This window comes from Gobius niger (genome assembly GCF_951799975.1).
Source record: "Gobius niger genome assembly, chromosome: 2".
Lineage (NCBI taxonomy): Eukaryota > Metazoa > Chordata > Actinopteri > Gobiiformes > Gobiidae > Gobius > Gobius niger.
In genome coordinates this window covers 31,897,450-31,922,725 of record NC_136853.1, presented here as the reverse complement: position 1 = coordinate 31,922,725, position 25,276 = coordinate 31,897,450, and the positions used below count along the sequence as shown (strand labels likewise).

Genomic DNA, 25,276 nt, shown 5'->3' with positions numbered 1-25,276 from the left:
TGTCTGGACAGAAATCACAATATTGATTATCTTTTAATTTCATTAGATGCAGTCTCCTAGGATAGAAATAGGCTCGGTGAATAATTTTATAATGGATCATTTGGTGGTTGGGATTTCTTGAAGAGAGAGAGATGTTTGACCAGATGTGATTCCAATCCCACTCCACGTGGTCCCTCAATTCCGTTTTCCAAAGTTGTTCAATGGGCAATATTTTTTGTGAAGAACAAACTAATAATGTGTACATGTCCGAGACAATGCCAGTGGCTTTTGCTTTGCTCAGAATGGTGTGGAGAGGATGATTTTTTAGCGTGCATCCCCAAGGGACCCCATAAGAACGCATAGCAGTTCGCAACTGTAAATAAAAAAAGAAAGAGGAGCCTGGTAAATTGAAACATTTTTGTATGTCATAAAACTCCCTTAAACCATGCTGTCCTATAATATCTCTTAGATTGTGAACTCCTTTGCGTTCCCATGTGGGAAAAGAGATAGGTTTCTTATCAATAAGGAGAGAATAGTTATGAAATATTGGTGTTTGAAGAAAAAAATCTTTGTCTTTGCCCAGATGTTTGTTGACTTGATTCCAAACAGATACAAGATGTGCAATAATGGGCCCATATTGGCTTTTAACTATTTTTAAAGGTAATTTAGAATACAAGAGATTGGGCATACCATATGGCTTTATTAATTCTTCTTCAATAGGCATCCACGCTGCTGACTTGTTGGTTTTGGACCATGAAAAGAGTGATCTTAATACAAAGCACCAAGAGTACCACTCAAAATTTGGAAGACCTACACCACCTGATGATTTCAATCTGTATAAGGTTGAAATTTTAATCCTTGGTTTTTTCTGGTTCCATAAATATTTGTTTATAAGCGAGTGTAGTTTTTTATAGTAGCCTTGAGGTGGTGCTAAGGGTATCATGGAGCTGATAAAATTAACACGAGGCAATAAATTCATTTTAATAATCGATAGACGAGCCTGGAATGACATTGGGAGAGGACTCCACCTTTTAAGATCACTCTCTATGGCCAGCAGCATCTTTTTGTAGTTGTTATCAATCAGCCTATTGAGGGAAGGATTAATAAGAACTCCCAAATATTTCATGTTTGAGACCGTTGGGATGTTACATAAGGATCCAGTCAAACTTGCTAGACCCAGGGGCATAAAAGCAGATTTACCCCAGTTAACTTTGTATCCAGAGATGTTCCCGAAAGACTCGAAGGTTTTAAGAATATAAGGTATTGATTCAGAAGGGTTACTTGTATAAATTAAGATATCATCTGCGTACAAAGAGATGCAATGAAATGTATTATGAACCTTAATTGGAGCAATTTCCTTTGATTGTCTGAGTAATTGTGCTATTGGCTCCAAAGATAGACAGAACAACAGAGGAGATAAGGGGCAGCCCTGTCGCGATGAGCGAGATACAGTAAACCTGGGCGAGCACACATTACCCGTCAACACAATTGCAGATGGATTAGCATACAGAGTTTTAACCATGTTTATAAAATCCACTGGAAAACCCATATGCTGAAGCACAGCCCACAGATAGCTCCATTCCAGCCGGTCAAACGCCTTCTCAGCGTCTAATGATAGAATAGAGTTTTTGTTATCAGATGCTGAGGAAGTATTTATGATATGCAGTAATCGTCTAATATTATCAGAAGCTAATCTCGATTTAATAAATCCTGTTTGGTCGCTGTGGATCAATTCAGTCATATGATCTCCTAATCTAGTAGCTACAATTTTTGCAAAGGCTTTAACGTCTGTATTGAGAAGGCTAAGTGGACGGTAGGAGGAGCAATCGGTGGGCGGTTTATTTGCTTTCAGTAGCAATGAGATGATGGCCACATTGCTACCATCACTGAAAGACCCTTTTGTTATTGAATAATTGATCATTTCTAATAATAGCGGGCCAAGTTGAGGCCAGAAGGTAACATAAAGCTCTGGTGGTATCCCATCAAGCCCTGGAGCCCTGTCTTTGTTCATTGAATTCACAACTTTGCTTAATTCATCTAACGTTATTGGTTTTACCAAGGAGCCAGCAGCTTCTGGAGTTAGCTTACACAGGTTAAGAGGACTTAAAAATTCACTGCATGCCTTTTCGTTGTGAACAACTTCAGAGGTATATAGTTTACTGTAAAAATCTTTCAGTGTACTATTAATTCCTACTGGGTCTGAGGTCACAGTGCCCTCTTCATTTGTGATAGCAGCAATGTTGGCCAGTTGTTCACTGCTTCTAATTTTTAGAGCTAAAAGTCGACTGGGTCTGGCACTATTTAAATAATGTTTCTGTCGTACCCGCTGTATTTGGAATTCAGCCTTTTGCCTTAACAGATCACTTAGTTGTTCAAGTTTTTCCTGACGCTTTTTTGTATTTTCTTGTGTAATTTTAGTTACCATTTCTTCTTCTATAACCGCAATTTCTTTTTCCATCATCTCAATTCTAAGTTTCTTCATTTTATTTAATTGGGAGGCAAAGCTTATAGTAGTGTTCCGGATGCAACCTTTAACTGCTTCCCAGAGTATTCTAGGATCATTCACTGATTTTTGGTTCACATTCATGAAAAACTTCAATTCCTCAGACAGTGTCTTTAAGAAATCGTGATTATTTAATAGTGAGCTGTTAAATCGCCATCGAGGGGCTCGTGGTTTACTCAAGTTTATTAAAAATGAGCTGAACACCGCTCTATGATCTGTTAACGCAAAAGGAGTCATCTCACTGCAGCAAACTGTTTGGAATAAAGCTTTTGAAATGAAAATATAATCAATTCTTGAGAATGTCTTGTGGCGTGCAGAGTAAAAGGAAAATTCTCTGGCTTGGGGATTCATAAGTCGCCATGCATCGCACAGACCATATTCATCAACTAACTTATGTAATTCACAAGAAGCCATTTTCTGGTCACCGCTTTCATTTTGCCCCGTTCTGTCAATGGAATGGAGCCACACAGCATTGAAGTCACCCCCAATCAAAAGATGGTGATCAGGAAGGTCTAACAAAATAGAGTTCAACATGTTGTAGAACTGTTTATCAAAAGAATTTGGGGCATATACACAAACTAATGCGATTTTAGTTCCATTATATAAAATTTTGCAATAAGTAATGCGGCCGTCTTTACTGCCCCCAGTGCCCAAGTTTGTATAGGATACATTCCTTCTAATTGCAATCAAAACACCTCTGTTCTTTTTAGTGTGGCAGGAGGCAGCAACTACGTTATAGTGTTTGTTTTGGAATCTAAATTCATCCTTTTCTAAAAAATGTGTTTCTTGTATAAATGCAAATTGTGTATTTTTCTTGTGCAGGAAATCTAAAACGCTTGCACGTTTTTGAGGGGAATTCAAGCCACGGGCATTCAGAGAGAGTACATTTATTTTATCCATTTATTGATATAAGTCTTTGTATGATATTGTATAAGCAATAAAAAAAAAAAAACCTGGACAGGGTCCCCCCCCCCCCCAAAAAAAAAGGAAAAAAAACAACCAAAAAAAACAAAAAACAAAAAAAAGACAACAAACAAACAAACAAACACATAGCAAGAATGACAAAAATGCTTGAAAGAGACCTCTGTTGTCCCATCAAACCCACCCCAAAGTTTGTACCAGCTGTCATGGACAAAGCCTAGTCCCCACCCCTCCCTCCTCATTTACAAGTAGTGCTTTGTGAATTTAAAGTACTGAAATCCATTGTGATTGAAAAAGGAGAAAAAAAAATATATATATAGTAGGCTATATATATACACACATATATACCCATATACATATTAATACAGTAAAAAATACATAAAATACATAAAGATATCTATCTATCTATCTATCTATCTATCTATCTATCTATCTATCTATCTATCTATCTATCTATCTATCTATCTATCTATCTATCTATCTATCTATCTATCTATCTATCTATCTATCTATCTATCTATCTATCTATCTATCTATCTATCTATCTATCTATCTATCTATCTATCTATCTATCTATCTATCTGCAGAAGGTTAAAGGTATTTTTAGAGAAACAAAAGCCGAGCACTTGAGACTGCATTACAAAACAACATCCAGACCCTTCTACACACATCTACAAATGTGAAGAATATAATAGACCAGCGAGAGAGCCATTGTCAAAGAATAATACCATTACCAAAAATATATATGTATGAGCAGAAAATATGATCTTTGACATGCACATCCGCAAGCCCTACATTTCCCAGTCAAGATAAAAGCATGTAGCGCAAGTGTAAAAAACATCCAGCACATCTTGTTAAGTGGAGTTTAAACCTTGCAGAATCGATGCTGTGGGCAATGTATTTGAGAAAAAGCCCAGGGAGGATATCAAATCGAGATGTTGTACTCACCGTCCTCTTTGCATTCCTCGGGTGGTTTCGCCTTCTTGGCCAGCCTCGGGTCCAGCCACGATGTTGTCTTAGTGTTGTGGCTGTAGGGAGAGTGAGAGGCAACGTGTGATAGATGGCAAGAAACACGAGACTTGGCAGAAAAAGGGAACGAGGTTGGTGGATTCTTAATTCAGCCGCAGAGCTATTTCACAGAGGAAAGATGAGCCTCCCTTGGTGTGGCTGTGTCTAAAAAGGTGACAGAAAAGACGGGGCGTATTATACAAACGTCTTAGGTTAACAGAATGGGAATCAATACTTTTAATTTGCTTACTGCTGCTCATTAGCAGGCAAGGAGAGAGGGATAGCGGGGCTTTTGAGGATGGTGGAGGTGGGGTAGTAAGGAGCTGAATCTATGTCAGAAATCATAGTGCCTCTCTACGGGTCTCAAAACTACAATGCCTTCACGATATGATTTCATTTCATTTCATTTATTAATTTATTTGAATGGGACAGAGCATATTAATGAACAGACAACTAGTGCTGTAAATATGCCGGATTTAGCTCAAGGCTAATTTCCATCCGCAGTCCCATAAAAAACAAGACAAGAACATACACAATATAAAACATATGAGCCACAGCACACAGCACACAGCAGTACATTACAGACAAAACAGGCAAGGACAACAACTACACAATACATAAAGTGCATCACTTTCATACGACACTCCCCTCGTCCCTCCCACTCACACATCTGTACCTGCAAGTATTTAAAAATATGTTCCTGTCTAATGCCTTTTAATGGTTACACCTTTGTTGGCAGAAAAGCCGTTCTTTCAGTTGTCTCGACGAAGACGAGACGAAGGTGCTGCTTTCTCTAACTGTCAAAGGTAGAGATGATAGAGATATAGAGGGAAGAGGAGAGAGCAGACTGAGGTGTGTAAAGAGGCAACAGAATAAAATAGTGGGAGACGAAAGATATGAGGGAGTAAAATTGATCATGTGGTCCTTGCATTTCATATTTCAATCATTAATTAAATTTTGTACCAACCAATATCATTTCAACAGTCAACTCAGAGTGTCACAAGAATTGCTAATCTGATTAAACAGAAATGCTTGAAAATCAGTTCTGAGACAGATACCAAACAATGATATACACTAGAGGACTCGCGGGACACTGAGTTAGGGGTCACCAGAGGACTTCAAGCAGTATTCTTATAATGTATTTAATTTATTTTTGATTGAAAACAGCAATAACAAAATGTAACTTAATAAACATTAATTCAACAGAAATGTCACTGTTTTGAACCTTGAATTATTGTAAGCATTACATTTAAGAGAGGAAGGTCCCACGAAAGGTTTGGGAACTCCTGATGTATCCATCCATTTTCTTTCATTTTTTCCTTTCATTTCTTTCATTTTTCTTTTTCTTTTCTTCCGCTTTATCCGGGCGGGTTCAGTCTGAGCAGTGACGCCCGGACGTCCCCCTCCACGCACACTTCTCCTGCTCTTCTTCAAGTCAGCTCCGAGACAGGGAGTGCCCCACCCTAAATGAACTGGTCTCAAGCGGTTTGTCCTGGGTCTGCACAAGAACCATCTCGCAGTGAAACGTGCTCGGAACAGGCGACCAGGAGGCAGTCGAAACAGAACCCGAGCTCTGCCCTGGTGCCTGAGCTCCTCACCCTATCTCTAAGGGTGTACCCAGCCACCCTGTGGAGGAAACTCATTTCAACCGCTTGTATCTGCGCTCGTGTCCTACCGGTCATAAACATCTCATGACCAGAGGTAAGAATTTGAACATGGATCGACCCATAAATCGAGAGGTTTGTCTTCTGACTCCACTTGAAGCAAGGACTCTCCACCGACCTGGAGAGGGAAAGCCACCTGTTTCCGGTGGAGAGTCACAGCCTCGGATTTGGAGGTGCTGATTTTCATCCCAGTCACTTCACACTTGGCTGCAAACCACTCCAGTGCACTCTGAAAGTCCTGGTTTGATGAAGCCAACAAAACAACATCGTCTGCAAACAGCAGAGATGAGATCATGTGGTTTCCCAACCGAACACCTTCCGGCCCTTGGTTGCGCCTAGAAATTCTGTCCATAAAAGTAATGAGCAGAACTGGTGACAAAGGGCAGCCCTGGCAGAGATCAACATGCACTGGTTTGATGTACAGTTGTCAATGCAAACCAAGCTCCTGACCAATTTCTGGCCAGTTAAAACCCTTATATGGATGTTTCCTTTCTTTCTACTTCTGGCCCACCATGTAATCATTCAGTTTGTTTCTATAGACTCTTTCTTGACATAACTCTATATTGCATTTACATATGTACTCTTCTCCCTGTAGCGTCTCCTTCTCTCTGTGACTTGCCCTGTCTCTCCCTTCATCTCTTCAGTTCAAGAGCAGTCGGTAAACACATTGATCTCATATGGAGACCAATCAAAGGAAAGTATTCTTTTGGCAACCACTAATATGTACTTGTAATTTATGATGCTCTAAAAGCAGGTGTGTAAAAGCAGATGGAGCTGCATGTATGGAACTGAAATCAAGACAAATTATTTTTTGCTCCTTACCTACCTCCCAGTACATTAGGGGGTCAATTTTAAACTCTCAATGTTTTATTTATGTAAACTGCTCGTTGCACATCAGCCCAACAGACCTGCGATCTGCTGTTGGTCCCCAGGACCAAAAGTAAGCAGTGGGGTGATCGTTCCTTTTCAGTGGCTGGTCCGAGGCTCTGGAACACTCTGCCCCTCACTGACCTGACACTGTTTAGAGCTTGGTTGAAAACATACCTTTTTAGATCTGCTTTTGACTGCTAATTGCACATGTAAAATGTATATTTATATACATTTACATACATATACTATATATTTATGTAGTTTTTTATTTTTTGTGTTTACCCCTTCCAGAACCACCACCTTAACGTGGTGGAGGGGTTTGAGCACCTGAATGATCCTGGGAGCTCTGTTGTCGGGGGCTTCGTGCCTCTGGTAGGGTCTCCCAGGGGAAACAGGTCCTAGGTGAAGCGTCAGACAAAGAGTGGTTCAGAAGCCCCTTATGAGAGACCAACAGGCCTGAGAATCGTTAGGCCGTCCTGCTGTGGATCCACCACCTGTGATTTGGGCAGCCACTTGACCCGGCAACGGACCAGTGGAAGAAAATGGATGGATAGATATTTTGTGTTGAAACAGTTTTTTCTTACATTGCACTTATGGAAAGCACTTTGGTTCAGCCGGTGCTGTTGTAAAGCGCTATACAAATAAAGGTTGATTGATTGATTGATTGATTGATTGATTGATTGATTGATTGATCTATGTAAGTAAGTGCTTTATTTGTCATTGCACAACAAAATTGTTGTTGGGTTAGTTTTGAAAGCTCCCCTAAACAAGAATTCATTTAGAGCTATAAATCTAAAAAACATCTACGAAAGTACAAATTGCTCTAATGACACTGACGTTACAGAGTCAACTGAATAAACAGCGGGAGAAACAATATCCAAACCGTTATAGCAAAGTCTGCAAAGGTGATACATTTGCAAACTAATTGATAGAACTCTAGACACAATATCAGTATGAACAAAAGCAATGGCCAATAAACTAAGTGCACCAGACAATTAATGGATTTAATGTTATTATTGCAAGTCTGTTGCCCCTGGCCCTTTAACCAACTTTGACACAGTCACGCTTATGTGAAAGTATACAGGTACGGGGAATGGACGTTTTATTTTCGATACAGACTTGTTCTCTGAATTTGACACGGCCTATAGTGCTGCTGAGGCAACATGTTATGAGCAGTGGGTGACATCAGTGCAGCGCCAGAGGACCCATATCCAGGTCTTGAGCTATAAGCTTGGTCAGGAGTACCTCGCTGGAGGATTCGCATTCTGAGCTTTATTTCCCCCCTTACACTGTGTAGGGTAAATATAGAAATGATGACAACCATGCTACCATACTTACTCAATAAAATAAACTTCTCCTTTCTCAGTGTAGGCCATTTCCCAGTTGTCTGGCAGAGGCCCTAGCTCATCATTCTCCTCCGGTTTAACCACGGTAGTTTCGGGAGATTGCTTGTCATCTTTGGACCCTTCTGAGGTGGTGTCCGCTGCTGTGTTGGTCTGCGCTGGGCTGAGGTCTCCTGATGCGTCCGTGTTTTTGTCCTCGTGTTCGCTGGACTCTGGAGGCGAAGAGAACAAGGCCGTGTGAGTCAAGTCATTTCAGTCAATTCAACTACACCGTGCGGCGAGAGGCGAGGGAAGCGACGTGAGGAGAGGAAGATGAAGAGGGACAGAGGTGAGATCGAGAGTAATATTAGATTTGAGTAGATGTAAAAAAGGACCTTTTTTTGTTTTTTTTGCAGGCTCTTAGTGGTCCAGGAAGTATTCATTGTATTGAAGCTTTAAATCAACAGTCAAATATTTTACTCTCAAACAGTTACCTGCTCTACCTACCTCTGCACAAGAGTTATCGAAAGACTACTTGTTATGCAAAGGTATAACATCTTACATCACAAATACAAGAGTTCAATGGCGGAGTGTGGTGGTTATAAACTGAACACATGATTCTGTTGTATGGACCCCTCAGCTCTCCAGGACAGAAGCACACACTCCTCTGAGCACAGTGGACCCCTCCAGCTCCCCACAGTCCCTACAGTGGAGAGAATCTTATGACTACACTGCAGAACACCGTGTTCACTACCGTTCTGCTGCTAACTAAACCTGGCACCCTCTAAACTCTACAAACTGTTCACTTCCTCGAAAGAATTCACTTTTCATTTGCCTGGAGGTGCTTATTCTACACACCGCTTGTGTCCACAAATATATATATTTAAAACATTAAACCTTATTTGATCCTTAATACTATTGCATTTTTACGACCATTAATGCTTGATGGTTAGTGAGCTTATTATTTTCATAATACAATAACATCCATTGTTTGGTTAAGCTGTACATTTCACTTCATTTATTAATTTGAGAGGATAACCCCTTAAGATGCATCATGTCGTTTTCAAAAGGGTCCTCAATCAGCTCCAAAGAAAGCAGAGCACAGATACAGCAGTACAGGCATAGAACCAGAAAATATAAGACATAAACATGAAGATACAAATAAATCCCCACTGTACACATACTTACAAACACACACACATACATCACACTATGCACACTGCAGCACAAGCTCAAACAGCCATATACACATAGCTCTCTACAGTAAACAATCAAATACAGTCAAATACAGTATCCTGCAGAATATTGCAGAATGGCATTTTTATACATATGATAAGAGGTCATAGAGCAGATAGAGGCAGGTAGATTGTTCCAGTTAAAAGGTGCTTTGTAATTAAATTAATATGTATATATATTTCTTTGAATTCGTGGAACAAAAAAAGTTTGACTTGTGTGTCTTAAACAAGTGTTAAATATTGGCTGAAATAATCAGGATAGCTGAGATTAATGCATTTAAATATAAATAATAACCAATGAAATTGTCGTCATCAAGTGAATGTTCCATATGTACATATTGTACGTCGTACTCAGTGCTTGTCAATGCCTTTATTTATCGTACTCTTACTCTGAGATGGATCGGACCAAGGTTAAAGATTACAAATGTATAAAGAATTTAAAAGTAAACAAACGTACCTTCTTTGAGGCATCTTTGGTGAAAAACCCATATTCTAATTCTTCATTTTCAAAGATCTTTGTTGTTTTTTGCCCCAAATGAAACATGCAGTGGGAGCCACAGTGCAGTCTGTTGTTGCCCTATGTAAGAACTGTCCTCGGGTCATAAGAGCAATGTTGAGTCACAAGACCTGAGCACAGTTTTAGATTAGGAATAATAATTAACTTTATAATGCCTCCTTTGATAAATGTGTGTGTTCATGTGATTGTGGTAGGAACTCCAAGGCTCGGATGTGCTTTGATGCATCCTAGTGAGTTTTTTTTGAGTGTTTTGAGTGTTGTGGTTTAAAGCTGTTCAAACACTTTTTGTTTGAATAACTAATGGCACACCCACGTGAGAGCCGTCTTTGCTGCCAGCGAAGTTTATAATTTAATAGAAGAGAAATATCAGGTCCACTAGAACAGTGTAAAGCAGCATAGTGTAAGAGCCCAACTTATTGCCAAACTAAAAAGTTGGAAACATTGTATAAATTTGGCCTGAAGATACCAGTGTAGAGGAGCTCAGTGAGAATAACAGATAGAGACTGATCACTCCGAGCACCAGAGGCTCCCATGGCTAATAATAAGTGACTGCAGTCACACCACACACACTTTCTCATGTCATTAATGGTAAACAATACCATTGTGTCAATGAAGAAAATGGCACAGTGTATAAACTTTGCATGCGCGGAAAGAATTTGCTACGTACTTTCAAATTTAGTATGTACAATATAATACAATCTGTCTCATGTTGTCAGACCTTTGCTCTGTTGCAGTGGATAAGCCTGCCCTGCAGTGACCGCACATCTGTCATGACAGACTCATGCCTCATGGGCAAAGGTCGTTGTGGAGACTGACCTGGGGTGACAGCGACACCGTTGCCGTTGACAATCAGCTTCTCCTCCTCCTCCTCCTCAGGGGGCTCGATGCTGGCCTTCTCCATGTTGCTGACCGACTTGTTGCGCTTCCTTTTGCCCTCGGAGCTGGGTCTGGCGCCCGGCAGCAGCTGGTCCGTTACATTTAGCAGCAGAGAGCTGGGCTCAGCTGGAGGCTTTGGGGTGCCGTAGAAGTTATCTGAGAGTAAAGAAACATATATATATATATATATAAATACAGTAACAGTACATGGCAAAGACAGCACTGCCTGTTATATAGATCAGTAATACTGAATTTTCATGAACTAATGTGAAAACATAGTTAAAGGAATAGGCCACAGTTTTTACATACTGAGATATGTTCTTACCTTAGCTTAGATGTGTTCATTTGTACCTGTCTGGTCTTCACGCGTGCCCTCAGTCACATAAACACAGCACATATAATAATACCAGGAGTACATCGGCACCCGCACAGTAAAGTGAAGATACTACTGCACGGATGTCGAAGTACTCCTTACAATATACTGTAGTTCCCCTTTTTATCCGCTTAGAAAATCCACATTGTTTAATTCTGTGTTACTATACTTGGATCGTGTAACACCTCACGTAACCATATTTAAATAGGGAAAACGTGGAAGAGCTTGGTAGCTTCTATCTTCACCTCATTTGGAGCTATAGAGGAGAAGAGGAGAGGCTAAATGCTAACGCCGTCTGTGCTGTGTTTTCGTGACTGAAGGCCCGCGTGAAGACCAGACAGGTACAAATGAACTCGTCTAAGCTCAGGTAAGAACATATCTCAGTATGTAAAAACGGCGGCCTATTCCTTTAATAGCCTTTTATTACATTAGTGACATCACTTTCATCCCAGTGCTATGAATTGGACATGACATGTCAAAATTAACTGAGATTAAGTTGTTTACTGTTTCATATATAAGCCCAAACTGACATTGGCTCATGGACCCGATCCCGTACTTTTCCCTGAATCTGCACTGAAATCTGATCCAGATATCAAAGTCTTATTTTCAGAGGAGTCCTGCGCCCAGAGGGGCCCTATTGCACATGTTTTTAGTGGGAATTTTATTTTACAGACCGTTGGATGTTCATTGTTCCAGGCAGGAGCAGTTTGAAAGCGCCTCCTCGTTTTCCATTAGGCACAGATTACTGCTGCACCTTAGATCACTTTATGGTCTTTCTTACAGATTCCACCCCAACTCCCTTTCACCAACATCTAATTGGTCGTTAAACTATTGAAATGTACAAAAGGCAGAATGATAGCCAACTATGCAGAACTAACTTTATTACTCTCATTGTGGAAGGCGTCCAATGACGACAGCCTCACGGATCGACCACTGCCTCTGGCATTCAAGCAGTGAATTAACCGTCTTCAACTTTGAGCCCGTTATTTTTTTTCTGTGCTGCGACAAAGACAGGAGTCAGGCTGGAGAGAGAGGTGTTATCTGTGTAATGGCAGAGGTGCCAAGGGAGCTCGGGATGGCCAAGAAGCATATATTGTAGACAGTCTGCACTTTTCAGGCCGCTGAAAAATCCATGCCTCAGGCCTGTGTAACCACAGGAGAGCCCGCACAGAAAGCGTGTTTATTGTGATTATTAAAGAAGTGCACAGACTGGACTTGGGGCTGAGCTCACAGACGGTGTGCATGAAGAGACCACTTGGACGCTTGTGAGTGGGATCTTCATTCACAACTTTTTACAGCAGCAGACTGCCTTCAGCTGCTCCAGGAGGGGAGCCACTGCTGTCGGCGTGAGGCAGAGAGATGGATGGGAAGGAAGTGTTCTTGTGTATGGCAGACTTTATGAGCCTGTCTTCACATTCATTCAAACCCTTGTCACTCACACTGACAAACACCAGAGTTGTGGCCACATCTGACTAGAAAAACTATACAACTCAACAGTGTGCAAACGTTTACAAGTGAGAAGGAACAGTATTTTATTATTTGATTTTATAAACTATAAACGATTTATTTGATTGTAGATATATTAATGAGAAGCATTTGAAAGAAAATTTGGTCTAATTTCACAAAATGGTTCCAACTCTGAACTACAAAAGCTCTTTGAGAAATTAAAGTAAAACTCCATTTATGCCATTACCACTGAAATACGAAATGGTAAAAAGCTCAATACCCTTATGGCAATATTCTAAATGTCAGACATTTCCCTTTTTAAACCCTTTCAAAGGAAGACTTGCATCAAAGAGTTTCCACTGAACTATGCGTCATAAAGAGAGGATAACCATAATTACATGCATTGTTAAGCATCACATAACTAAGGCCTTACCTTCATATGTTCCACTCTCTAGGAGGGCACCACTTTTCTCCAATTCCATAAACCGGTCAACGGTCACGAAATTATAGTCCACCCCCGGGACCTCTCCTTCCTTGGGCTGCCTGGTTGTGCCTGCAGCAGATAAGAGACGAGAGAGAGAGGCGCAGTTAGAGCCACTGGAGCTTCAGGACAACTGAATCAGACCTGACTTTTAGGGATTTACTTAGACTTTAAAATTATAGTCAAAAGTAATGTGAGTAAAGTACCATGTTGTTCTCATCATTATGCAACACACACAAACATTCAGTAACAGCTTTCTTGGGTGAACACGGCAGGAGGATGATAAAATAAAGCCATAAAGCCACATTCAGAGCAACCTCCTTTGCATACCAGCAAAGAATTACAGAAAGTAAGTAAAGAGTGAGCCTACATGGAGAAATTACAAAAATAAAAGATCATTGCAAACAGCTCTATTGCACAATGGGGAGTAGCAAGGAAGCTTCCTTACAACATGTAACTTTCCAGTTTTTTGAAGACTAGACACTTAACTGTTCATTAAATGGTCCCTTCATCCTCAAGTCAATTTGCTTGTTACACAGTCTGGAATGAATTAGTGAACAGTGTGTTTCTGAGGGGGAGACATAGGTAGATAAGTGATGCAACTTGAACGGCAAACTGCGTAATCTCGGCCATTTCCATTGCACTGACGTGAGTGTGGAGGAGCATCTGACAGGAGCTGTCATTCTGTCACTGCGATGCCCAAGTGATGAAAATATTAGAACCCCAATTTTAAAGTCTGCTTCAGCTGACTCAACAATCTCTAATTTTCTCAAATAATTGCTGTATCGAAATGTAATGAATCCATTGCAGACTGCTTACTGAATACCTTATCATGTGTTTTGTTAGAAGCAATTCTCTGTGCAGCCAAGAGCCTAGTAGTGGTGAAGGCTGCTCGACATATGGCAGAACACTTTTCTATCCTCAGTACTGTGCTTTCAAGTTCCAGTTCGAGGCCTAGTGGTACTTCAAATATTTCATTAGGTGTTACTTGGTGTGTAAAGGGGCCTAATGGCTTTTTACTTAATTTACAGACGGTGCCAAAGCAGAGCACATATAGACAGCACTGACACATTTAGAAGCCTCATATACAGAATTATTGACGAGACATTTTCCAAAAATGTTAGCAAAAAATATCAGCGGTTCATTTTGCCATCAGCCAATCAAAATCCCCCAAAATCAGCCTTTAGACAAAGACAAACCCACATCGGTCGACCTCTATTAAATATATTTCTCTATATTTCTATGATATACAATACTTTACTATAAAAAATAAATGATTTAAAATGATCACATTTGAAAGACTTAAAAACAAAGGCCATGGCAACCGCCTTCATATCGGTATCGAAAACCAAAAATCCATTTTGGTGGGGCCCTAAAATTGAAAAGTACAAGTGCCGTAAACCACAAATGCATCAAGCCCGGCTCATCATCATAAAGGCTGCTTTATGTAGTTTCCAGCTTTATTGACGTTACTAGTGCATAATACTTGTTTTCACAGGATCACACTAACTCCGGTGCTAACCATGCTAAGATCGGCAATGGCTAATAGTTGTTGAAAAGTGTGCAGTAAACTTCAAAATCAACACACTCAGTGCGAGTGGGGGACGACGGAAAAAAATTTGCCACATGCACTGTCCCGACCAAAATAAACCAATAAAAAGTGTGTGATCTTTGTTAAACGGTTGCTTTATGTGGATGGTGGCTTTATTGTCTTTATTAGTGCATATTTCTTGTTTTAACATGATCGATCGGAGCTTTAGCTCATAGCATTAGCTTTCTCCGATGGGAATGCTCTGTGCATCATCAAGGCCCAGCGCGGATCCACCAACGAAATTTGTTTTCTTGTCGCCGCTTTTAATCCTGGCTGTTAAGGTAAAAGAAACACTGATGTATGTCTTTGCAAAAGTTTCAGAGCTGCTGTAGCTCCAGTTCACAACACAATGAAGCTAATCCTCTGTCCTGCTTACATCTGCGGTGGCTCCGCTCCTACGCCATGGTTTGGGGAAAGCTCCTGATTGGTCGACGCACTGCGGATTTCACCAAACGTTTAACAATCCCAACTCTTAAGTCGGCCGCAGCGTCCAATGCGCAGCGTCCAACACAGGAGAAGTTTCCAAATGTACCGTTTAAGAGGCGCAGGACAAGCTACGGAATCCTAGAAGCGCGTCCACCATATGTGCGCATATGTACACACATGTACGCATATGTACGCATATCTACGCATATGTACGCATATCTACGCATATGTACGCATATGTACGCATATCTACGCATATGTGCGCATATGTGCGCATATGTACGCATATGTACGCATATGTACGCATATGTACGCATATGGACGCATATGGACGCTTTGGGCGCGTATGGTGGAAACGTGCCATAAATGTAGCTCAGGCTTCCCTCCTCAAAATGAACTTGGTTGGTATGTAATTTCAAAAATTAGATTATTTTTTATTTACTATAAACATACTTTTTGCATACACTTTCACACAACCTCTCAATCTAATACTTCCAATAATTTTGTTTTAGCTAAAATAGAGATATTTGATTGTGTCAAATACATACGGTTGTTTAACAGTGCCCCCTGCTGACTGTGATTAGATGAGCGTGACAACCAAGGCCGCTCTCCTCTAAAACACTGTACTTCTTTGAATCACCATTTTACTTTCAACTTAAACCGAGAACTAGTGAACACTGTATTTGCACCTTGAAAAACTTCACTTCACTTCTATGGCTGTATATTTTTTGTTTTGATAAATTTGTGTTTGGTGGTCCCGTTGAAGAAGAGTGACAGATTGACTTTGCTAAGAAGAATCCTATCGATTTTTTTTATTGATATTTTGCCAATCATCCTGCTTTTAACATATCAACATTTAGATTTGCAATTACTTCAATTCAATTCTATCCTTTCTCTCGATAGACTCAGGCTCAGTGTTTTGTCATGATGCTGCGTCGTCACTGCTGGAGGCGGCGCATCCTATAGCACCTGCTGACGGAGCCATTTGTCGAGGCTTATACGAGTAAAAGAGCGGAGGGGAAAACTAACATTTGTTGGTGGAGCAGCATTAGGAAGTGCTTGCGCGGTTGTGCGGCACCTCCAGTGGTGACTCTCTGGATTGTGTGTGCCGGCATGGCGCCTGTAGCTGTCAGATTAACATCCCTCTCAGTGCAAATAAGACCTTTGATGTTGCAGAGCTAAATATAGCAACAGTCTGGTGGGGGTTTCTCTTGGGTGACATCTGAAAAAAAAAAATGCACCAGCCACAATGTCTGCTCATTTTGCACACAGTTTTATGTTGTATTTTCCCCAACTCACTATAGCTAAGATTTTAATTAAAACATTTGATTATGTACTTCAGCTTTGATTGGCCCGAATACGTTTATAAGAAATAATTCTAAGACAAACAGGAAGAGCTCTAAATCTCAAACGTTCTCCTCTCTGGTTTTAAAATGGCCGAGTCTGAAATATAAGGAAGCTTCGAGCAAAACTATGTCAATATGTTTTCAATTATTCTGTTGTAAATGATGACTTTGAACTTCCCTCTACTGCTTATCTTCCTATTTCTTCTGTGTATCTTTGTTAAAGTTGAACCATTAGAAGATGCTTAGCGGTTACATTTTGCGAGTGTATAGCTTTGACTCTTTTCCTGGCATTTTGTGAAAGCGGATCTGTGATAAAAAAATGAAGAGCATATGAATAAATGATGAACATGCTGCAGCTGTTTGTTGTGTAAATGTCATGCTTCTGCGCTCATCAAAAATGCCTTTGCAGTCGATTGCGTCAAATCTTAGTTTTTTCTTGCTCCTTCGGAAAAGAAACGGCAATATTTGGCCAAACTGGGATATGTTGAAATGTCCCGTCATGATTTGGAATCAATATTTACGCAACAACAAAAGCAACACATGATTTGCACTCTGAATACTTTGCACTGTCAAGAACAAGGCTAAGGAAAAACAGAAATCATTAACTTGTAAAACTAAATGAGCCCAGGACAGCATGCCGTGGTCACCCAGTTGCAGCCAAGTCAGGCGGCAACAAATTCCATGGTTTCATATGGGGACCATACACATTACACACACATCTCCAGGCTATCTGTATGTTAATGAAACTCAATGCACTTAATGCATGACCCGCACTGGCACCATACCATTGACAGCTTAGTGGAAACAGCACTAGAGAAGCTCTGTGTGCCTTCAATAACTGTTGGCAATCAGAAAACGCTCAAGAGGGGCACGCTCTCTGAAAAAGCGGAAACATTGCCCCCCTTTCTAACGCAAAAAGTAAAGGGTTTCAATCAAGAGAATGACCTGAGGCATCCCACTGAGATTGTGCCGTGAATTTGTGACAGCAATTCAAAGTATGTGCAAAGGGGGAAAATAATCTTAGCACCAGAATTTAATCTCTATATTAAGTAATGTAGCCGAGTGTGCAGTTAAAAGTCAAAACAACAGCAACAACATCCACAAAACATGCCTTTAACTGTAGAGGGTATGAAGTACAAGGCGGGGACAGAACGCTCCCTCTGTGATTAATGTTGCAGCTGTACTTTGCCAGTGGGGAAAGGATAGACTTTGGGGTAATACAGCCAGCTCCGGCATATAATGTGCCTGTTATTTCTTGTGTTTTTGTCCAATGTTTTTGTAGATGTTTACACTGTTTGTTTGTCACACTGATGAATTAATTCAGCATTTTTAGCAATATGAATTCACACTTATTTCTTGAGATGCGTAAAGTATCAGCCTCCTCCACGTTCTGTCAGACTTTCTAACCCCTTTCTTTCACAAGTGCGCTGTGAACAATGCCTCACGAACGCAACCCAAGAAATAGGTAGCCCGTTTTAGCAAAGTCTTCATTATCTGTCTTTTTTAGTAATTCAAATTAGCCATTCTTTGGTTGGTCGTTTCTGATCCTGTGCTGCGCCATAAGGTTTCCTGTACAAAATACAAATTGATCAAGGTTGTTAAAGGAATATTTCAGGATTTTTGACATAGGGCCTCATTTCCTAGCCTAGTTATCCAGAGAGTTGCTGATTTCGGGAGATATTTTTTTTGTAATTCATGCAGTTCTTTTATTTGAAGAGTTTCGTGGCGCTAGGCTCGTGCAAGGCTAGCACATTTCTACGATATCAGCTAGCCTGCATTAACAGTCTGACCCACTCCACAGAGCACCTGAGCCAAATCATTTACAACACCAGACTACCGCTATAAATGCCTGTGCCGTAGACATGCTAGCCTTGCACAAGCCTAGCGCCACGTAACTCTTCAAATATAAGAACTGCATGAATTACAAAAGAAAATATCTCCAGAAATCAGCAACACTAGGAAATGAGGCCCTAAGTCAAAAATCCTGAAATATCCCTTTAAGGCTGTAATATTGAGCCATTCAGACAAAATGTAGACTTTAGGGACACCACAACAAAAATCAGCAAAGTTTGGTGAACCTGTTCGAGGTGCACAAAGACAGTATGTTTGACGCTGCTCTGTGTAACTAGTGCATTATATCAATGATAGATGTGAAGACACATTGAGGCACAAGGCCGGGTCAGGTCCACAACACCAGGTTAACTGTACTGTAATAGGGTCGGGTGCGTTAGAGTAAAGCACCTCTGAGTGCTGTTTCAGAGGGCAGTGTTGTGGACAATTGCCTCAGGCCCATTGTAAGAGACAGGCTTTGGCCTTTTGTGTCCTAAAGCCACAGTTATGACGGGCCAAGAAAGTGTCAGCATAGCCTATTGTAGCTAGCCTAATCTAGCCATTAGCCAATTAGGAAGTGACGGGCAGCTCTAATGCCCTTGCATTAGAGGGATGGATTACTTGCCATTCAGCGCCTGCTTGCCGCCTGTGGCCAAACGGACTGATGGAGGACAGAGAGCCTGCACCAGCCCCAAAAGTTGCTTTCAGTGCAATTTGAGGCAATGTGCTTATTCACGGATTTCACTGATGACTCAGGCAAGGTCCTAATCAACTGTTATTACACATAATTTAGGCACTAATAGAGTGTATTGAGCTGAGATTGAAAAAGTCTCTGATTTTACTGAAGTGCTCATGAACAATAATATCCATTCATCACCTCTAGTCCTCAGTCTGTCTTCATTGCCTGAAATAAAAACCACGTCGACTTGAGATTTAAGGCAGGTTCAGTGAGACTGTGTCCCAGCTAATTGACAGCTTTAATATAGGATAGAGTGGAAAAAGCCTGGCTATAAAGCACACTGTTGGAGCCCGTTGGCCCTGCACTGCCCACCACTAGATGCCATTAATAGCTGTGCCCTCCATGAGATGTGGGGTGCACCGCTGTAACACACACACTGCTCCCGCTGCACAAGGAGAGAGGCAGCAAGAGTACAACGAGGTGCTTCGAGGGGACAGGGAGGTGGTGATAAAGCTAATGTAGGAAAGTACAATTTCACACTTTTAAGATACAGATCGACTTTGCCATAGAAACGTAACAGAGTATACTACAAATTGTTGATTAAAGTACTTAAAATGCAAGATAAGGAATGTTTAGCGCTATACTTACAATTTGCAATAGCATTCTTTAGAAAAGTCAATGGGCAGAGTAGATTTGGGCAGCATCTTGAAAGCATCAGAACAATGCAGAAGCGTTGCATTCTTATCAGCTGTTTAATAAACAAAGCATCAGAGCTCCTTAGCCCAAAGTCTCGAAGATTATTGAAAAAAAATTATATAGATTTTTTTTTAGGAGCAACACGGTCGACAGAAGTTGTGTACAATAAACTCAATACAAATGGACAATAAATGTGAAAACGACATAAAAAGATGAAACCGCAAAAGTCAACCCTAAAACTGAGCCAAATGCAAGAGAATAAAAACATGTTTTTAAAAAGGGTTGGAAAACAGGAAGACAGCTGCTTGCCTGATATTATTGTCTGATATTGAGAAAAAAAGGTTTATTTTCCTTTTGTTTTGTTTTTTCATTGTGGGTTCTGTTTAGAAGGAAAATCAGATCCTTTTGGCGCAACAACAAAGGTTTAGGATCACAAGAACCTGCTCAAGAAAATTAGCTGAAAAGCAACACTAGTCTACCACACATAAATATAGTAAGTCATTGTGTGTGTTCTTGCATAATAGCTCGAGTACAAGCTATAAATAAATAACTGATACATTTCAGGAATTTTTTAGGAAACTTTGAATGGGAACTCATAGATTTTAGGAATTTTAAACATTTAAAAACTGTCAGAATGTTTAAATATACATTATGGTTTTGCATTTTTGGTTAAACTAAGCCATTAATTATGTTTCTGAACCATAAAATGTATTTGAGTAATTAACACCCCAGACCCACGAGAAGTGCTCCATACTGTAAAACATCACATAACTTTACTGAATACTGTCCAAATTTTGCTTAATTAGGACAGACAAAGTTTTATATACTGATTTTGCTTGATCACACAGTAATTCCTTACATTCACCGGTCTCTCACTCAGGTCATGATGAACGGGGACCAATACTGTACAAGGAGTGGGTGAGGATAATAAACACTGTGATGGATATTTCAGTGCAAAACGAACAAGTCGGGTAGTTATGCTGCTTCTGTATAGAAGCAATTCACTGATTCTATTTATTTCCCAGCAATTCCCACAGGATATTTGTGACATAGAAAATTCCCTGAATTTTGCAACCCTATGTATGATACATCAGGCAAACAGTGACTAAACACTACTGGATTCTTGACAGTGATAGATTGGCTTGTCGCTCTGCAGATAATGAAAACAGCGCTCCGTATTTATTAAGAGATGAATTAAACATGCTTAGGATAAGATCTGACGAGGCTCCAAAATAAGCAGCCAGAAGTGTACGGGGCCATATAGGCATGTACTATATATTTTACTAAACAAGTATGAAAAATTGGCAGTACTATCCAGAAAAAGTAATAATAATAGTAATCATAATAATAGTAACACCTGTACAAAGATATATCCACAAAACTCCAGCCAAAGCATAAGATGCTATATAAAGCCAATAACCTTTTTGATATGATTATTAGGTACCATATTCATCACAAATGTATGTGTATAATCCTACTCTAAAACACACAAAATGCTATAATTCTCAAGAATAAAAGGAATAAAACAGTAAATGAAACATTGGTATATTGTATTACTAATCTAAAAACAATATAGCCAAGATGTAAAATAAAAAAATCATGACACCACACCACTTCACAAAAATGTCATGGTGATATCTACTAACATTGAGAGGCTAGTCACATCCCCTTTATCCCTCCTGGAGTCTCTGGTGGAAAGATGTGAATAGATCCTTTCATCAGATCTCCCAATGCAATTCTCGAAATGTCTTCTTACTCTTCTAACAGTTTACCTAAAAACCGCCATGAGCTGTGCAGAGCATTACAAAAATCCAAACTAGCCTGAACGTCTATACAAAAGATGAGGCATAAAAATGGATCCTAATATTACAGGGGTGTGCAAGAGAGGCTTGGAGGTAGCTAAAGCTTTGACAACACATTTTAATCTCGACATCTCAAAAGCACGGTGCATGGCAAAAGTGTTTCGAGGTCCTCTATCCTTTGGAGCTTGAGTGTCCCTGTTTTTTGACAGAGATGTCTGACGTTTTTCTTCGGATCTGCTGTCGCCAGTGTAGTTCATGCCATTTTGGAATTAAGTGATAACAACATTCGGGAAACATCACACACCTTTGAGAAGCGCCTCTACCAATATATATTTGGATGAGGACCGAACCTATTTATATCTCATGTTTGCGTGGGCCGGACGGGGCCTTTCTGTGTGGAGTTTGCAAGTTCTCCCCATGTTTGCGTGGGTACTACGGTTTCCCCTACCACTAAAACCATGTACAATAAGTTTACCCTCCAGCCAGGCGACTCCATATCTGGAGATGGGTTCTTGCGGCTGCCCACTTGCCCCAGCGGCTTTGAAGGATGCAGAGGACAGATTTCCCTATGTGGGGATCAATAAAGTACATCTGCAACCTTATCTCCATGGAGACGAGCTGTTGACATCCATGCTCTCAGTAAAGTTACAGTCAGGTTTTAGGAGAGGACGGCCACAGCAAAGATGTTTGTTTGTTAATATATTGGGTGTTTTCCGGCAATAAAAACATAACAGTGAGAACATGTGAGAACTGTGTGTTGTGTGGTGGCTCTCTGTGGGCTGGGTGTAATGATCAGTGATGTAGAGGCTCTGCTGTGTCAGCCTAATCCCCCTCAGTCAGAGCCACACTGGCTTGGGCACATACCACCCAATGACACAATCTGTTTGTCAGTTTCATTTGTTGCCCCCTGTCATTATCCACACCCCGGTCCTGCCTCTATCTGCCCTTGTACTGGGTTCTGGCGACTGTGCTATGGGAATTCTGTACACACTTGAAAAAAAAGAAGAAGCAAATTTCTATGTTTTAAGTCTTTGGGGAAACCTCTTTAAATAGAGTCAGGACTAGGCCCAGTAGAGCAGAGAGGCAAGAATTATCATTATACTCAATATGGTAATCATGTCAGAGCAGAACGTAGAGCCCGACATTATGAACGCAGGCATTTCCATTTCAACTTCCTCCTTTGATCCATTCTGTTGGACCACTACCATCCATCCATCCATCCATCCATCCATCCATCCATCCATCCATCCATCCATCCATCCATCCATCCATCCATCCATCCATCCATCCATCCATCCATCCATCCATCCATCCATCCATCCATCACTCCTAAACAAGACCCTGAGACACCAAGCAGTTGCCGTACAGCAGGCTCTTATTTGTTCAGGAAGTTCGATGCAAAGCCTTATATGATAAATGTATAATAAATGAAGCTGCATTTGTCAACTTCTAGTGCAAATAGAATGCATGTTTGTGCGCGTGACACTATAATAACAGCTCAATAAATGATTGATAAGCTTGAATGTTAAACAGATGCTACTCTATGTAAGCCCATGCATAGATCATAGGTAAAGGATGGCTGGCTGGTGAGTGAAATCAGACTTGACATGATGTAAAACAACAAAAAACAAAAAAAATGTCTCAGTGAACAGCGACTGCCTTCTCTATCTCGCTCACTTGACTCAGTGGGCACTTCACTGTTAAACTCTATAGGAAGAAAAACCTAATTACATGGATGCTAATGGCCATTTTACAGTATGTGGCCTACTATTAAAATGATCCAATTAAAGAAAGAGCAGCATTCTGGCAGCAGCATTCTGGCCATGGGATTATTTGTTAAGGTGGAATTTGATCTGTCGCGTTCTGAGAGCCGTCCAGAGGCCAATCCATCAGGAGGGTCAAGGAAAGAGTGAGGGCCCTCAGAGCAGCGCAAGTAATTGGATCCTCAATTAATTAGAGCTTGTATCCAGTATGAGCAGAAGTAGAGTGGAGAGTAAGACAGAGAAGGAAGACGGAGACCCCAGTTCTGTGTGCGCAAAGCCAGGGACTTGTAGTAGAGATGCACCGATCCAGCTTTTTTGCTACCGATAACGATACTGGGGTTTCAGTATCTGCTGATATCCGATATATACCGATACCAAGAGACTTTCTTAAAAGAGTGAACATTTTAATTGACTCTTTTCTCCATTTTAAGATCAATGAAGTCATAGTTTATTGTCATGATATTACAAATCAATCATCAGTTATATCTATTGATAAGCTCTTGGTTAAACATTTAACAAGGATCACTGGACCTATATGACAGGCTTTAGGTTACATTAATATAATAAAGTGATCTGACCATTACAAATATGTTAGATCAGTTATTTCTTAAACTAAAATACAAACACCTGGCTCCAGCAGTAGCCGATTTTACTACTTTAGGTATTTCTATCATAGTTCCTGACCCAGTGATTAGTTTTTGTTAGCATTAATTAGCTCCCACTAGCTTTAGCATACTGATGCTAACCACGGAATTTGTCACGCCGATCAAACATACATTTGTGGAGGTTATAACTAACTCAGCGATGAGATTCTTTTGTCCCCATTTAAAATTACATACAGCATGTTCATATTCACTATGATTTTGGTGGTAAAAGTTGTGTATTTAATGCGGTGAGAGCCCAAACTTATTTTTTCCAGTATCAGCTCCGACATCCGATACCAGTATCGGATCGGTGCAACCCTACTAGTAGTCATAGAAGTAGTTGCCCGATATATATGCACACATATGCATTTGCCCCACGCATTCTTCAGGCTAGTATCAGACATATAAATAAATACAACAATTAATGATAAAAAGATGTTATTTAACAGCATGCAGAACCTTTATCAATGACATCATAATCAAAGTTTAGGATTTGTGCACTGCCATATCCACGCTGTCACTAAATTTCACCTTCACTTAACGGCTATGATTTCTATACCACATTAAGCCAATACTTTTGCTGTAGGTCTCTGGAGTAAAGAGAGACAGTGTGAAAGATAGATATAGCTGAGGCACAATAGGCCAGATCATTTCTGATCAGTGAGCATCGAACCTTGGCTTTCACAGTGGTATAATACAGTCACTGAGTCGGCATGAGTTATTGCCATATGGTTATTGTGAAATTTAGCATTCACACATGGTTTCTCGCATGCTTTACTCTCATTCTCACTCATTCTTGACTCTGAGCATACTGGCTGGCTAGCATCTTGCAGCACACTTTGGCTGACGTAAAGCTCCACATCATCCGTGCTACATTCTGGAAAAAAAGAAACAATTCACCTAAAGCAGAAACCGTAGGGACAAAAATGCAAATGATGGGATTTTCGGGAATGATTAATTTCCTCCACTTGTGAGGCGATTAGGACGAGTCAATCACATGAATAATATATGTATAAATCGTCTATCGGGAGGCAGTAGCGCGGCGGATGGAGGGACTAGAGTATGGCAGAACTGTAAGCTTCTTAATACTAATAAATACTAAGAGACACACCCCCGAGGGATCAGACTTTCACATAGACAGCAGTAGAAATGGTGTTGGGCCCTGACAGGAGATGGATGGCTGCCTCACTTGCCCAGGAGAAAAAGGACTCGCACTGATTCTAGGTGACTGTTCTGACATTTCAAACCACGGCAGCAGAAAATATTTGTTTATGCCCCGAAAGTCAATCCCAAACTCTGCTACT

General features: G+C 40.5%; 1 protein-coding gene across 5 annotated transcripts in view; it reads right to left on the bottom strand.

Annotated features, from left to right (window-relative positions):
* The window catches only part of magi2a (membrane associated guanylate kinase, WW and PDZ domain containing 2a), a 211,194-nt gene that overhangs the window by 57,943 nt on the left and 127,975 nt on the right, over positions 1-25,276 (bottom strand). For all 5 annotated transcript variants that reach the window (XM_079582158.1, XM_079582156.1, XM_079582154.1 and 2 more), the window contains exons 3-6: positions 13,148-13,267; positions 10,836-11,051; positions 8,284-8,500; positions 4,352-4,431 (exon numbers count right to left, since the gene is read on the bottom strand). In XM_079582158.1, coding sequence (XP_079438284.1) covers positions 4,352-4,431; positions 8,284-8,500; positions 10,836-11,051; positions 13,148-13,267 — 633 coding nt within the window. The remainder of the gene's footprint in view (positions 1-4,351; positions 4,432-8,283; positions 8,501-10,835; positions 11,052-13,147; positions 13,268-25,276) is intronic.